General features: G+C 46.9%; 1 protein-coding gene across 3 annotated transcripts in view; it reads left to right on the forward strand.

Moving 5' to 3' along the window:
- Positions 1–14,339, forward strand: part of PITPNM1 (phosphatidylinositol transfer protein membrane associated 1) — a 31,421-nt gene that overhangs the window by 4,577 nt on the left and 12,505 nt on the right. For 2 of the 3 annotated variants that reach the window (XM_081879804.1, XM_081879802.1), the window contains exons 2-14: positions 579–671; positions 860–1,074; positions 1,204–1,325; positions 1,855–2,076; positions 7,173–7,484; positions 8,217–8,312; positions 9,347–9,454; positions 10,521–10,579; positions 10,752–10,993; positions 11,761–11,950; positions 12,395–12,502; positions 12,855–13,039; positions 14,106–14,305. In XM_081879804.1, coding sequence (XP_081735930.1) covers positions 594–671; positions 860–1,074; positions 1,204–1,325; positions 1,855–2,076; positions 7,173–7,484; positions 8,217–8,312; positions 9,347–9,454; positions 10,521–10,579; positions 10,752–10,993; positions 11,761–11,950; positions 12,395–12,502; positions 12,855–13,039; positions 14,106–14,305 — 2,137 coding nt within the window. In that variant the 5' untranslated portion in view covers positions 579–593. The remainder of the gene's footprint in view (positions 1–578; positions 672–859; positions 1,075–1,203; positions 1,326–1,854; positions 2,077–7,172; positions 7,485–8,216; positions 8,313–9,346; positions 9,455–10,520; positions 10,580–10,751; positions 10,994–11,760; positions 11,951–12,394; positions 12,503–12,854; positions 13,040–14,105; positions 14,306–14,339) is intronic. The other variant, XM_081879803.1, reaches the window with a different exon arrangement.

The following is a 14,339-nucleotide window of genomic DNA, read 5'->3' on the forward strand; positions in this document are numbered from 1 at the left end:
CTCTCCTTCTGAGGAAGCGAGAACATAGTTAAGCGTTGCCACCTTTTGTCAGAGAATCCTTGTCACCCTCATATGTAGGTAGTAATTCATCTCAACACATTCCTGTTTCCTCACAGGCTGAACTGAAGCAAAACAAAGCGCCTGTGTGGGGTTCATGAAATTATTCAGATAGGTGAAAAAGCAAAAACATATGCACAGTGCATGGGACAAAATGTCCCTCTCAAAGGAAATGAGATCTCTGTGGTAGATGTTCTGGGAGGCACTATTCACATCTCAGCTGCCTTCAGCTGCCTTAACCTCACCTTCCCAGTTGAACCACACCTCCTCTCTATAGGAAGGTGCCATACCTTGAGTCAGATCATCAGACCATTGCTCCATCTAGTTCAGTATTGTCAACACTGACTGGCAGCAGCTCTCCAGGGTTTCAGGGAGGCCTCTCTCCGAGCCCTACCTGGAGCTGCTGGGAATTGAACCGGGGACCGTAAATAGATCCCTCAGTGTACAGTGGCCACTCACATAGCTCTCCCATCTCTGTCCTGGCTGCGTGTACTTATTCCCTGCTCTGATTCGACTCACAGGGCCTGACTGCCAAAATGTTGATCAAGGAATATCACATTCTGCTGCCCATGAGCCTGACAGAGTACCAAGTGGCTCAGCTCTACATGATTCAGGTAACCTCAGTGTTGAATGAGCCGGTGGATGCCTGCGCCAGATGGGTGTGGCTCAAGCCCTGGGATCGACAGGGCTGGGTGGGTGGGGGTCAGAAGCTGAGCGGGACTGAGGGATGTGAGAGTGGGGTTGTAGGGTGAGTGATGTTGTGGGGCACAGGCTGAGCAGAGCTGGCTCTCGTGCTCCCTAGAAGAAGAGCCGTGAGGAGTCGAGCGGCGAGGGCAGTGGGGTGGAGATCCTGTCCAACCGGCCCTACAGCGATGGCCCAGGCGGCAGCGGTCAGTATACACACAAGATCTACCATGTGGGCTCTCACATCCCTAGCTGGTTCCGTGCCCTCCTACCCAAGGCAGCTCTGCAGGTGGAGGAAGAGTCCTGGAATGCCTATCCCTACACTCGCACCAGGTAAAATGGGGGCGAACCTTGGCAGGGGAGGGGGAAAGCTGAGGGGTTGTATCCTGACCAGAGGCTGGGGCCTGAGAGCTCAAGGCAAGTGGGGGCAAAGCTGCCAGTTTCACCGCCTTCCCCCTGCAGATACACCTGCCCCTTTGTGGAGAAGTTTTCTATTGAGATTGAGACCTATTACCGACCAGACTCTGGGAAACAGAACAATGTCTTCAACCTGAGTGCTGTGGAGCGCAGGCAAAGGATTCTGGGTGAGTGTTCAAAGACGGGGCATCCCCTCCCCTTTTTGTGTTATGGAGGATGTTGCGGGACATGTTGGTGCTGCCATGCGGAGTACCTGGGGCAGGTTAGGTGGGTGAGGCTAGTGAGGGATCTCTGGTGATGTTTTGTGGTGAGGCGATTCTGGTTCAGGTTTAGTTCATCACATGTAGTGTGTCTTTCCTGTAGGGCAAGGTTCCCTTGGGGGAAGGTGGTCAGCACGTACAAGCAGAAGACAGGGCTAAATGCATACGCAAGTGCACACCCCGTTCTCACTGGCTCTCACACTCACACGCCCCATTCATGTGCACACATGTTAAGAATTTAGGACCGGAGCGGGGGAAACGGGACAGAAGGTGTTCAGGAGGAAGAGGCAAAGGAATGTATTTGCTAAGGGCCTGAGCAGACTCTGGGACTTGGGAGGGAAGGGCAGGCTCCTCATTGGAAGGAAAGCTGTCTTACTTTCTGACAGAGGCCAGGGGCTTGCTTCCAGCTCACCCCCCCCCCTCTGCTTACCCACAGACACAATTGACATTGTGCGGGACCCCATCTCACCCAGCGAATACAAGGCGGAGGAAGACCCACGGCTTTACCACTCAGCCAAAACAGGACGTGGGCCTTTGGGAGATGACTGGCTGGAGAATGCAGCCGCGGGATCCCTCATGTGCGCCTACAAGCTTTGCAAGGTGGAGTTTCGCTACTGGGGCATGCAGTCCAAGATTGAGCAGTTCATCCACGATGTAGGTAAGCTTATGAGGATGCTCCCCACGTTTCCGTCTGCTGCAGACTTTTTCCAAGAAGTGGGTTGGGCTAGGGCAGCAGTGGGGAACCTGTGGACCTCTTGAGGTTGCTGAACTCCCATCCCTTTTTTTTTTTAAAAAAAATATTTATTAAAGTTTTAAACGTTACAAAAAGAGAAAGAGATAATTCCAAGTTAAACAAAAACATAACAACACATCACAGTAAAAAAAGAAGAGAATAGAAAAAAGAAAAAAAACACACAAAAAACCACAGAAAAATAGAAACAATTAAAAAACACAACGAACCTTCCCATAACTTATCTTTCATTTACTTGTTTCCTTGACCTCCTTGCACCTCCCTTTTTTTGTATTCTAGTTCGGTTAGCTATTTCAGCAAATCCTTTCCATCTTTCCCAATTTTTATCCTATAATTTATCTTAATATAATGTAACTTTACCTTTCCTCCTTTCATCCATTAACAATTTATTTTTACTTAATCCTTTATAATATTTCCGCTAAAGCCACATAACTTCATTCCAGCCTCCTTCTAACATTCCTTAATTTTACAATGTTTCTGTAAATAAACTTTAAATTTCTTCCAATCTTCTTCCACCGACTCTTCTCCCTGGTCTCGGATTCTGCCAGTCATTTCCGCCAGTTCCATGAAGTCCATCACCTTCATCTGCCATTCTTCCCGGGTGGGTAGATCTTGTGTCTTCCAGTACTTTGCAATAAGTATTCTTGCTGCTGTTGTAGCATACATAAAGAAAGTTCTATCCTTCTTTGACACCAATTGGCCTACCATGCCCAGGAGGAAGGCCTCTGGTTTCTTCAGAAAAGTATATTTAAATACCTTTTTCATTTCATTGTAGATCATTTCCCAGAAAGTCTTAATCCTTGGGCATGCCCACCAAAGGTGAAAGAATGTGCCTTCAGTCTCTTTACATTTCCAACATTTATTATCGGGCAAATGGTAAATTTTTGCAAGCTTGACTGGTGTCATGTACCACCTGTAAATCATTTTCATTAAATTCTCTCTTAAGGCATTACATGCCGTAAATTTCATACCTGTGGTCCATAACTGTTCCCAGTCAGCCATCATAATATTATGTCCAACATCTTGTGCCCATTTAATCATAGCTGATTTCACCGTTTCATCCTGAGTGTTCCATTTCAACAGCAAGTTATACATTCTTGACAAGTTCTTACTTTTGGGATCTAACAGCTCTATTTCCAATTTTGATTTTTCCACCTGGAAGACATTTTTTTTGTCCAGATTATATGCTTCCATTATTTGATAATAATGGAGCCAATCCCGCACTCTATTTTTTAGTTTTTCAAAACTCTGTAGTTTTAATCTATCTCCCTCTTGTTCCAGAATTTCCCAATATTTCGGCCATTTGGCCTCCATATTGAGCTTTTTCTGAGCCTTCGCTTCCATTGGTGACAACCACCTTGGGGTTTTATTTTCGAGCAAGTCCTTATATCTTATCCAGATGTTAAACAGTGCTTTTCTGAGAATATGATTTTTAAACGCTTTATGTGCTTTGACCTTATCATACCACAAATATGCATGCCACTGAACTCCCATCATCCCTGACCACTGGTACCATTTCCTTACACTGGCAGTATTTAGTCAGTACTTCTCAGCTGAACTGTCGTTTCTCTTCACACTTCACCAAAGCTGTTTTAGTGTGAAATTAGGCTTAATAACTGCCCAAAGATCCAGCAGCAATTCCAAGCGTCCCTTGGAAAACTTGCATTGAAGGAGCAATTTGGGATGTTTCAATATTCAGCGTAATTTTGTTTATCTGATGTGAAAAGGAATGATTGGATTGCCTGTTCCTTTCAAAGGCAGCATCCTCTCCATATTCCTCTACTAGTTGCAAAGGATAATGCAAGTGTTCATTTGTGGCCCACACCTTCTAAACCAGGCTTCCTCAACCTCGGCCCTCCAGATGTTTTTGGGCCTACAACTCCCATGATCCCTAGCTAGCAGGGCCAGTGGTTAGGGATGCTGGGAATTGTAGTCTCAAAGCATCTGGAGGGCCGAGGTTGAAGAAGCCTGTTCTAAACAAGTGGGAACCATAACTGCAATTCCTGTGGTCTCCGTTGAGATGATGGGCTGCCTTTCTTCACATCACTGCCACAAGTACCGGCCAGTTTGCCTCTACCAAAGCTCTGGAGTTAGCCTCAAGATCTGGCTGAACCAAGTGCCAAGCGAGGGCTCTGATTTGTTCGCTCTTTGGTGTGTGGGATGCACTTTCTGATGCTGCTGTTCTCCAAGTGTTGTGCAGCCCCACCCCTCAACAAATTGGAGGTGGTATCCCAGTGAGCTGCTCATGTCCTGGGAGAAAGCAGGCAGGTAGTTGAAGAAGGACATTGTGAGAGAGGCAGCAAGAGTATCGGTGACTTGGAGAGAGAGAGAGAGGGGGGGGGAGCCATGCTGACAAAAGAGGGACTGGTGCCAAGAGCACAATTAAAGTAGGGCTCAAAGTGCAAAAGTCTCCAGGAAAGGTGGCAGGACAGAGGTGCCATAAAATAGTAATTGGCTATTAAGCTCAGACACAGTTTGTGGGACCCTTGCTTAGGTCATGCTATGGGATATGCTATAGGAAATCTCATCAAAACTGTGTGGTACGCTCATAAAGGAAAACTGTGCGTAACAAATTAAGCAGAGTTAGAATCTGTCCTTTTTCAGAAACACTATGCAAATTAGTTCCTGGCGTGTCCTGAATTTGAATTTGTGTTTAATCTTGCACCAGCAACTTCCAGCTTTGAAGTGGTGCCTAACCTTGCACCAGCAAACACCCCACTGATTACTTGCTTAGCTTGGTCCCTGCATGCTACAATGATGTTAGTGGTGTGAAGAATTATGAGGGAGGCAAACTGTCTCTGTGGACTGTGTATACTGGTAGATTTTTTACTTCTTGGTTTGGAGCGCAGAGCTCTGAATTTCCGAGACAGAGACTTCAGATTGAAATAATTATCTGTGAGAAATTTTGTTCACTCTAAATGTGAAGCTAGATTGCCAGAAGTTTTATCTCACTTGAACTTACATGAAACTTTTTTTTTATTACGATTTTCAAACAGTACAAACACAATTAATACTCAAACGAAAACTAAAAGGGGAAAATTAAAATAGGGAAAGGGGACACAAGGAAGATAGATGGGTTAAAGTGCTTGACCATACAAATGGGAAAGATAAATAGTAAAGAACCGCTGGCTACAGTGCATAAGTCTCAGGAAAAGCTGACTAAATGTTCTCGTATTTATCTTCTTTGCATTCAGTGTTGATGAATTGCTGGTTCATAAGAGAGCAAGGGAGTGTTAATCCATTGTTATGTGAAAAGCAGCAACTTCTTCCCGTGTTAAAGCACCATGTACTTGGCTGACCCTAATGTACGCGTGATCCATAGTCCATGGCATTATAATAAATTCTAAGATGTGATTTTTATTTTCTCAGCAAAGGGTTATCAGATCTTTTAGCAGCTTTGTGTTGTCTGTGCCTTGGCATTACAGATTGCCTGCTTCTTCAGGGGGAACTGAAAGTAGAAGCAGCCTGCTGCAGGCGTTTAGCTAAGACGTCAAGGTTTTATTTATTAAAGAAATAGACTGATCATTCGCATATGACAATAGATACTTCATGACTTGATGAAGCACCAAAATATAAGCTTCTCTGAGTGATGGTTCCTTTATGAACCATCCGAACAGATTGTTCCTCGCCAGAAGCAGTATGCTTAATTTGCTTTTGCATTGTTTATTAATTGCCTCCAGGGAAATGTTGGGTGAGGTGATAGGGTGGTGAAAAGGAAGGCATGGCATTGTCAGATAAGAGTTTCTTCCAGTATGACAGACAGGATTCTTGCCTGCTTTTACCCATAGATATTTCCTGCCAAAACAGTGTGGGTATTGGATTTTGGCTTAGGCTTATTCCTTTTTCAGACTCACTACTGAACTCAAAATTGGGATTGAGCTGTGAGGGTTATGCATACCTTCTCCCTTCCCTCTGCTGCATTTTACTAGCTAAGGCTGAGGCAAGTTGAGATGTCATTCACACAGTTAACAATTGCATAAATGGTTTTTAAAACGTGAGTTGCAAGTGCAGGAAGCCCAATCCAGAATGGAGCCGTCGTTCTCAGTGGGGTGGTGACAGCAGCAGGAGTATGCCTTTGACCCTTGTTACAGTCCAGAGTGGGGCACCCATGCCTGCTATTTACATTGGTAAGGGAATTCCCCCTCCTCAATGCATACTGCTGGCCTAGAACCCCCCACCCCCAATTCAGATTTTGGCTTTAGCTAGGGACAAAGGGTTATAGCCCCACCTAGGCTCCATGCCAGAGTCTTGATCTGGAGGGACCCCCCCCCCAATTTACTTAAAAAACAAATTCACAGTTGCAGATTGCATGGATGGTTCGACATCTAACTTGGCACTTAACTTTGTGTGTTTTGGGGTTTGGTTTTAAAACCAGCCTTTCAAAGGGAGTGCAGATTCATTCCTAGTCACAGTTTTAACCAGGGTTGATGATGGCTGAAATATAACGGCAAGATGAGATAGAGAAGGTTAGGTGCATGCAGAGCTGGTCTGCCCATGAGGTTGAGTGAAGCAGCCATCTTGGGCACCAGAAACCCCTAGTGGAGTGGTTCCCATGCACCCCTGGAAAAGTGGTGCCAGCATTGGTGCTGATTTCTGGCAAGATCTCATCAATCTCGCCGGCAACATGCAACCTAGGAAAGGGATGCTTTGGCATGAGCAGAGCAGCAGTGGCAGCAGCAGGTCAGACCGGCACTTCCTGTTTGGTTTCAAGCAGCGAAGCTGGATGTGTGAGTGGGATCCACACACAAGCAGGGATGGGGCATTTAATCCAATGGCCTCCTGGTTCTCTAAATTTGGTTTATATTGTTAATCTGAACTGGACCTTAATGCTTTCCTTAGCTTTGAGGGAAATGGGCGATGGAAACATTTAAAAGTATAATATCTAATGCCAGAATTGTCCCATAATGCACTGGGAGCTGGAACTAGGCCTGATGATAAAGAAAGCTAAAGGTTCCTGGGGGGAGAAGAGCAAGTGGCCCCATGGTTTGTGGCATCCCCTGTAGGTCTGCGGAAGGTGATGCTCCGGGCCCACCGCCAGGCCTGGTGCTGGCAGGATGAATGGATAGATCTCACCATGGACGACATCCGGAGGCTGGAGGAAGAGACGGCACTCATGCTGGCTCAGAAAATGGCCAAGTGCATCGAGCCCGACACAGGGCCTGCAGTGCCCAGCCCTGAGAGCCCGGCTGAGTTGGGTGGCTGCGAGAAGCAGGACCGTGTTGACAACCTAAGGGCTCCGGATTCCTCTCCAGATGATCCATTTGCCAAGCAGTGGTCGTCGTCTTCTCGGTCATCGTATTCTTCTCAGCATGCTGGTGAGCAGTCATTTCCAGCAAATGGAGGCAGCAAACGGCAGTGTAGCGGGAAGGTGTGAGGAGGATATAGAGGGTTTCACCTCCTGCCCCTTCTTTTGGGTGTAAAAGAGTTATACTGCTGCTGGAGGTAGGCTTTTGGATGGGCATATTGGAGAGTGTTCATTTTAGTGGCACACTTTTTCTCTCTCCTTTCCTTTCCTCTCCTCTCCCTCATCCCTCAAACACCCCAATACTGCGTGTGTGTGTTCACACCCTGAAAGTATGGGGAGACATATCTCCATATGCACGCTTGTACATTTTAAAAGGAAAAAAGTGTAACGGTTCCCTTCTGAAATAAATTTTACCTGCCATTGTTTGTAATTAAGCTTAATCAATTTCATGGCTCGTTCTCTTGTACTAGATGAACAGTAGCTGCTGCTGCTTTTTTAAATTAGGAAAACAGAGAGGGCAGACTTCCCATTGTGAAACTTCCTCTTCTTAGTCATACAGTAGTAAGCAACCGATGTTGAGTGTCGGAGCTGCAGTAAGGGTGAAGTTGCCCCCATTGTTCCACATACATAATCTCCTGTATATACCCTAGGATAAGAAGCTAACTGTTGCTTTCATGGGGAAAACTTTGGGGTTATTTTATAATGTCAGCATTGGGAGCAAGTTAAGCTTGCTTTAGATATGAGGATAGTTTTTGGTTTTTTTACCTCTTGATCATGAACTCAATGCTTGATGCCCCTACAGCTGGAGTATCTCCTCACAGCTTATCAGAGTGGCGGATGCAAAATATTGCACGGGATTCTGAAAACAGCTCTGAAGAGGAATTCTTTGATGCTCATGGTATGCAGTGCTGGGTGCAGGAGGGTTCTGTGCATGCATCTGTTTTTGAGAGGGCTGAGAGCTATGGGTGCCTGTTGCTGTTGGTTCTGACAGTTGCCACTGCAAGCATGTGGAGGCTGGTTTACAGGGACCTGTGTGAACCAGCCCTCTGTGGGCTTGGAGTTGTGTTTGTTTAGTTTTATCTTTCAACCATCTCCCCAGATTCATCCGATTTGTGTGGATTGGGGAAGATAAAAATCTCTGTTTTTTTTTACTCTCTGTACAGAGGAAGGCGCACACATGCAAAGGCAGACCTTTTTGTTCATAGGAAAAGTGTATGTTTTGCATGTGTAATGCTCCAAGTTTATAGGAAACATAGGAAGCTCCCTTACACTGAGACACACCATTAGCCCATCTTGCTCAGTATTTACACCAGAGATTTTCAACCTTTTTGAGTCCATGGCTCCCTTGACCAACTACCTTCTTTCTGCAGCACCCCTGTAGGGCTCAGGAGCCCAGTTATGTCACCCCTTGCCTGCAGAGCTGGCAGCCTCTCACCCTCTTTCAAACACCCTCCCTTGTGGAGTCTTCCCTCAGCCTCCTCTCCTCTCCACTCTCCTTGGGATTCCTCTGCCACTGGTCTCTGAGCTGCCTCCCCCTCCCCCCGCCCCAAAGAGAGGTGCCTCCTCACACTGCCCAACAGGGGCCTGGGAAGCACCCCTTGGCCAGCCCCAGAAGCACCATTTGCCTGGGGAGCTTGTAGCCAGGGCTGCTGTAACAAACAGCCATGCAAGCCTTTGGGAGGCAGAGACGTGAGAGGGCATCAGCGGAGAGAGGGAAGGAAAGAGAAACAGAAGGCAGTGTTGCCCGCTGCATCCCTGGGTAACACCCTGGGTGACACCCCATGGTGTCACAGCACACTGATTGAAAATCACTAGTCTACCCTAATGGGCAGCAGATCTCCTCTTTGTGAACTTTGGTGCAGTCCTGTTAAACATGGCAGTTTGTTCAGTGTCTGCAGTGCACTTGCCTCTCAATGAGTTTTCCTTTCCTAGAAGACTTCTCCGACAGTGATGATGTTTTTGCCAAGGAAATCACCAAGTGGAACTCAAATGACTTTCTCGACACCCTAGAGCGACCCATTGAGCCAGATGATGTTCTTGGTAAGAGAGCTGTTCAGGTGTTCCATGCAGAATTGTGTCTGCTTGTGGTGTGAGTGAATTTGTGCATGGAGGAATATCCAGCTGGTCTTGGGTTGTGCTTCTGGAGATGCTAAGAAATCTCAGACTCCATAACTGCACATCTCAGATTCTGAAAATGGTCTATGTTCTACATCAAGAGTCTCCAACTTCTATGGGCCTGGGGGCATATGTGAAAATCTAAGACACTGCCATAGTTACCCCAGAATATTCATTTCACAGAGCAAAATCTGGAGCTTTTCAGAACCCCCTGCCCCAAAAAACAACAGGCAGAACACACACAAACACTTGAAAACAAATAAAGAACAAGCAAAAAAAGCACATCCTCCACACACACAAAAACATCCAACCCACGCCCCCTCAAACCAACCAAATCAATAAAGCCTAATTTGAAAAAATAATACCAGGGTGGTATTGCAGCATAATCATTTTCATGCAGAGCTCTAGACTTCTCTGCTTATTGCTACAAGATCATGGGGCACTGGCAGTATAATTCTGTCCCTTGAAGTACAGGTAACTCAGAGCTTATGCAAGTTTTCAGTTCTAGGGGGTCCACTTGTAAAAATGAAATTGTGTAAAGTCAGGACCCCAGGAACTGGCCTCCCTGCAAGGTGGAGTACTGTTTACCAGGCTTTGGGAAGGCGGCACAAGGGCTCTGGGGTGCTGCTAGAGCCCTCACACCACTTTCCCAAAATTTGATAAGTGAAGTGCTTTCCTTACTGGCCTTTGGGAGCTTCGCAGGGCCCTTCTGTGACTTTCCCAGAGCCCAGTAAGCAAGGAAAACCCACCGGATGTGTGGGCAATGAATAAATGGAAAATGGGGAACAGTGGGTTTCCCCCTCCATTTATTTATGTATTCCCCCTCATGAGTGCATAGCTGCAATCTTGTAAGTGAAAGCAGCACAAGTTGTCAATTACCTGTGAAGGCTATTCCTGTTCCATTTGTGATTTCTATCCTTTGTGCCTCCCATTGCTTTCTCTCTTCCTTCTCTGCCTGGTGCCATTAACTAAAACACTGTTGTCTTTGCAGTTGATGCTGTGGCTGCCAAGCCAGACAGTGATGGTGTCGTGGCACCTGGCCCACCAGAGGTGAGTGAACCCCTCCTCCTCATACTGCCTTCCCACGTGGGTACCTTCAGAACCATGGCGCCAAGACATGGGAGAGGGCTTGTGTTACAGGACCATTGTTGTTGCCTCCCAAGTCACTTTTCCAGAACCCCAACTTGACACCAGACCCAGTTCTACATGTCTCTTTCCGTAGGCTGGCTCGGAAGGCAACTCGGGGACATGCCGTATCCATGCGCTTTTCCTGATCCTCCACAGCGGCAACATCCTGGACCAGGGCGTGGGAGAGCCGGGCTCCAAACAGGCTGATGTGCACACGCTCAGCGCCACCTTGGACACAGTCACCCGCCTACACTTCCCCGAGGCACTGGGGCACATTGCGCTGCGCCTGGTGCCTTGCCCTCCTATCTGTGCTGCTGCCTACGCCCTCGTCTCCAAGTAGGAAGCGTGTTCTGTCAGGCTCAAGAGCGCTTGGTGGGAGCAGGACTGTTCCCTTCTGACTCAGGGCAGTTGATTGTGCAGGAGCTCAAGGAGAGCGCTGGTGCCTTCTCCAGGCAGCTTGTATGAGGACCCATCCCAAGCACTAGTCCTTTATTCGGGGTGGGTGGGTGTTTTGGAGAAGTGGGTGAGGCGTGTGGTAGTGTATGGTGCCTAGCGACATGCAAAGGGTTCAGTGTGAATAATGTGCTGCTGTGGATAAGTGCCGACCTAGGGATTGTGGTTTGGGTGAAGTATTGAGACTTTGACGAGAGATCTTAGAGCAGGATTTTCATGAGGTAATTCTGTTCCCTTTTTTCATAGGCCACCATTGTATATATATTAGGGTGGAAAACAATAATTAAAAAGTGCATGCATATATCTCTATCTCTATCTCTATCTCTATCTCTATCTCTATCTCTATCTCTATCTCTATCTCTATCTCTATCTCTATCTCTATCTCTATGCACTTTCCCCCCAAAGTTCCCCACTTGCCGGCAGGACATCAAGGAGAAACAGTTGGCCCAAGATCTCTTTTTAAACTGTGGTCAGAAAAGGGGGCTCCCTTTCTGAATGGGCTGTCTGCAACTTCCTTAAGTTCTAGCCCTTAAATCCAGAAGGTAATCTGGAGTCACCTCCTGAGCTCAGTATCTGGGTGTTGTGAGAATGATCAGGTCCTTGGTCTGAGAGCGTGTCTTGATCGTTTCTCTCATGGTCTCCTTTTCCAGACTCAGCCCCTACAGTCATGACGGCGACAGTCTGTCCAGTAGCCAGGACCACATTCCATTGGCCGCTTTGCCTCTCCTGGCCACCTCCTCAGGCAGCTACCAGAATGCCGTCGCAACCGTCATTTCCCGTACCAACCAGGCTTATGCTAATTTCATCCACTCTCCTGATGGCGCAGGCTTCTGTGGCCAGGTCAGAGGGTCGGGAATCTGAAATAACTGAAGAGGGGAAGCCCTCTGTGCTCCAGTTGGAACAAGCATTTTACCCTCTGTGCTATGGTTTTGTTTTGCTTTATCATCTTTTAAAAATAGAATTAGGGTCTTTGGGGGGGCGGGGGAAGGAATACTAGATTTTTAAAAAAATCTTTTGTTTTGTGAAGGTTCTGAGACATCTCTGTCACATAACCCCATTCTTTTATAAAACTGCTCCCCCCAGTATTCCTTGGCTTTCAACCACATTGGTTAAAGCAGTTCAGTCTCCGCTGGATGCACTTCTCAGCTGTAGGAAAGGGGTGGGAATGCAAGGCCTTGTTTAAGCGGCTGGCTTAAGCTTCATGCTTCCTCTGATTAAGCAATGACTGCGGGGACGTTCCTTTCATCAGTGGGGAACTAACTCTGTTCACGTCCCCCTTTATAGGTGCTGCTGATTGGGGACTGTGTTGGTGGAATCCTGGCCTTCGATGCCCTCTGCCACAGCCGTGCTGGTGGGTCAGGGAGTCGTGGGAGCAGTCGCCGTGGCAGCATGGTCAGTTACTGAGCCGTGGTAACACCCATTCCTTTATGCATTTATAATCAGCTTTTTTTCCTTACTTGAGCTCTGAGGGTTCTCAGATATGGGGAGGAACAGGGATTTGACATGGGAGGGATGAGGGTTTCTTCTGGTTTGGCTAGCAAGTATTTCTTGCCCAAAAATTCCTGTCCTAGTATATAGCAGGTCAAGTCCAGCATCCACCCCATTTCATCTTCAAGGCCTAGTAGGTTCTGTTACCAGAAGAAGGCCCTCCCTGTTTTAACATTCGCTTACAAATAGCAAAGGCTTTTGAATCTCCTCAGTAGAACAGAGATGCCCACTTGCTGATCTGTTCCCCTTTCTTCAGAGTACTGAGCTGCTTTCTCCAGAGACTTCTGTTGTGCGAGACCCCCTGCTTGAGAGGGCAGAAGTGTGTGGGGTAGGCCGCGCCAGTCCTGAGCCCGGGGCACTTCCCTCCATCCAGAGACCCAGTGACAATGTGACACAGGAGGGCGATTCCTCACAACAACAACAGCAGCAGTTCCTGACCAGGTGAAGCAATGTGGGGATTTGGTCTGCAAAGCAGACTGTCCTATTAGGTTAAAATAATTGATTAGAATTCGAGTAGTGCCCATCGGGGTTGAAAGTACAGTCAAATGTGCACCCATTCATAGCATAGGGTTATTGACATCCAGGACATGATAAGGAGTTTCCTGTACCCCACCAGAATAGCATCAGGGCATCTCCTTTTATCCAAAATCCTGCACCCCTCAGGGAAACTCACATTGCCGCCAAGTGTACAAATAAAAGCTAAATCCTTCCCAACACTTACAGCAAATCGTTAAATAATTATAAACAGCCAAAACAATAATAGCAAAGTTACAATGCATAAAATGCTACTAACCACACAAAAAAGGTTTTTGGAGCGTAGATCCTCGTGCCTTATAAAATTAGAAAAGGCACAAATATAGCTGACAATATTACTAACAAGGATTACTCTTTCCTTCCTATCTTGGTGTTAATCTTCACATGTAACCCTATCATATGCACCTTTTCTGCCCCACAATTGCCCTCTTGGGTCTCCTTAATATTATTTTATACTAAAATAATGTTAAAGTTGTGTGACTGCACTTACGTTCATAAACCTTTCCTGATAAATTAGAGGCAGTGTGCCCCCCGTCTGAAAAGAGAGGAAGGTGAAATATTGATCTAAATTAATGAAATAGGAGGGCTCTCAGATATAGAAATAGCTGGCTTTGTGTCTGCTGAAAGAAATTCACAAGCTGTCTAAAGCTGAATGGGTGCACACACAAAAATGCCGTGTATTCACAACTGTTTTTTCTTTTTTAAAAAGAGGGAAAATAAAGGTGGCTCTGATTTTGGATGGTGGTGTGGGTGACATCTGAGAAGGGGGGATGGCACAAGTCCATTTATGCTTCTTCACATGGGGAGAGGAAACAAAGAGATCATGTGATCTTTCAGGCAACAGAGAAAAATGCTGGCCTGGTGGAAACCTACATATAGGTCCTTCACAGGGAAGGTGGTTCTGGTGGGGGAGAGTGTAGGAGCTGTGGGTTGTTTCCTGGCAGTGATGGAAGTCTTCTCCTGCCATCTCCAGCCTGCAGGCTAGCATGCCTGCCTCGGAGGCAGAAGGAGACCCTCGACGTAGCAGCAACTCGTCATCCTCGATGATAGAGACCTTTGAGGGGCCAAGCACGGTTGGGAAGCTGGAGTTCAAGGTGTCTGGTTTCTTCTTGTTTGGCTCACCCCTGGGGCTGGTTCTTGCACTCCGCAAGACGGTGATGCCAGCACTGGACGGTAAGGGTCCTTTCCCCCTCCCCTGTCTTCCTTT

This window comes from Podarcis erhardii (genome assembly GCF_964252035.2).
Source record: "Podarcis erhardii genome assembly, chromosome: 1".
Taxonomy (NCBI): domain Eukaryota; kingdom Metazoa; phylum Chordata; class Lepidosauria; order Squamata; family Lacertidae; genus Podarcis; species Podarcis erhardii.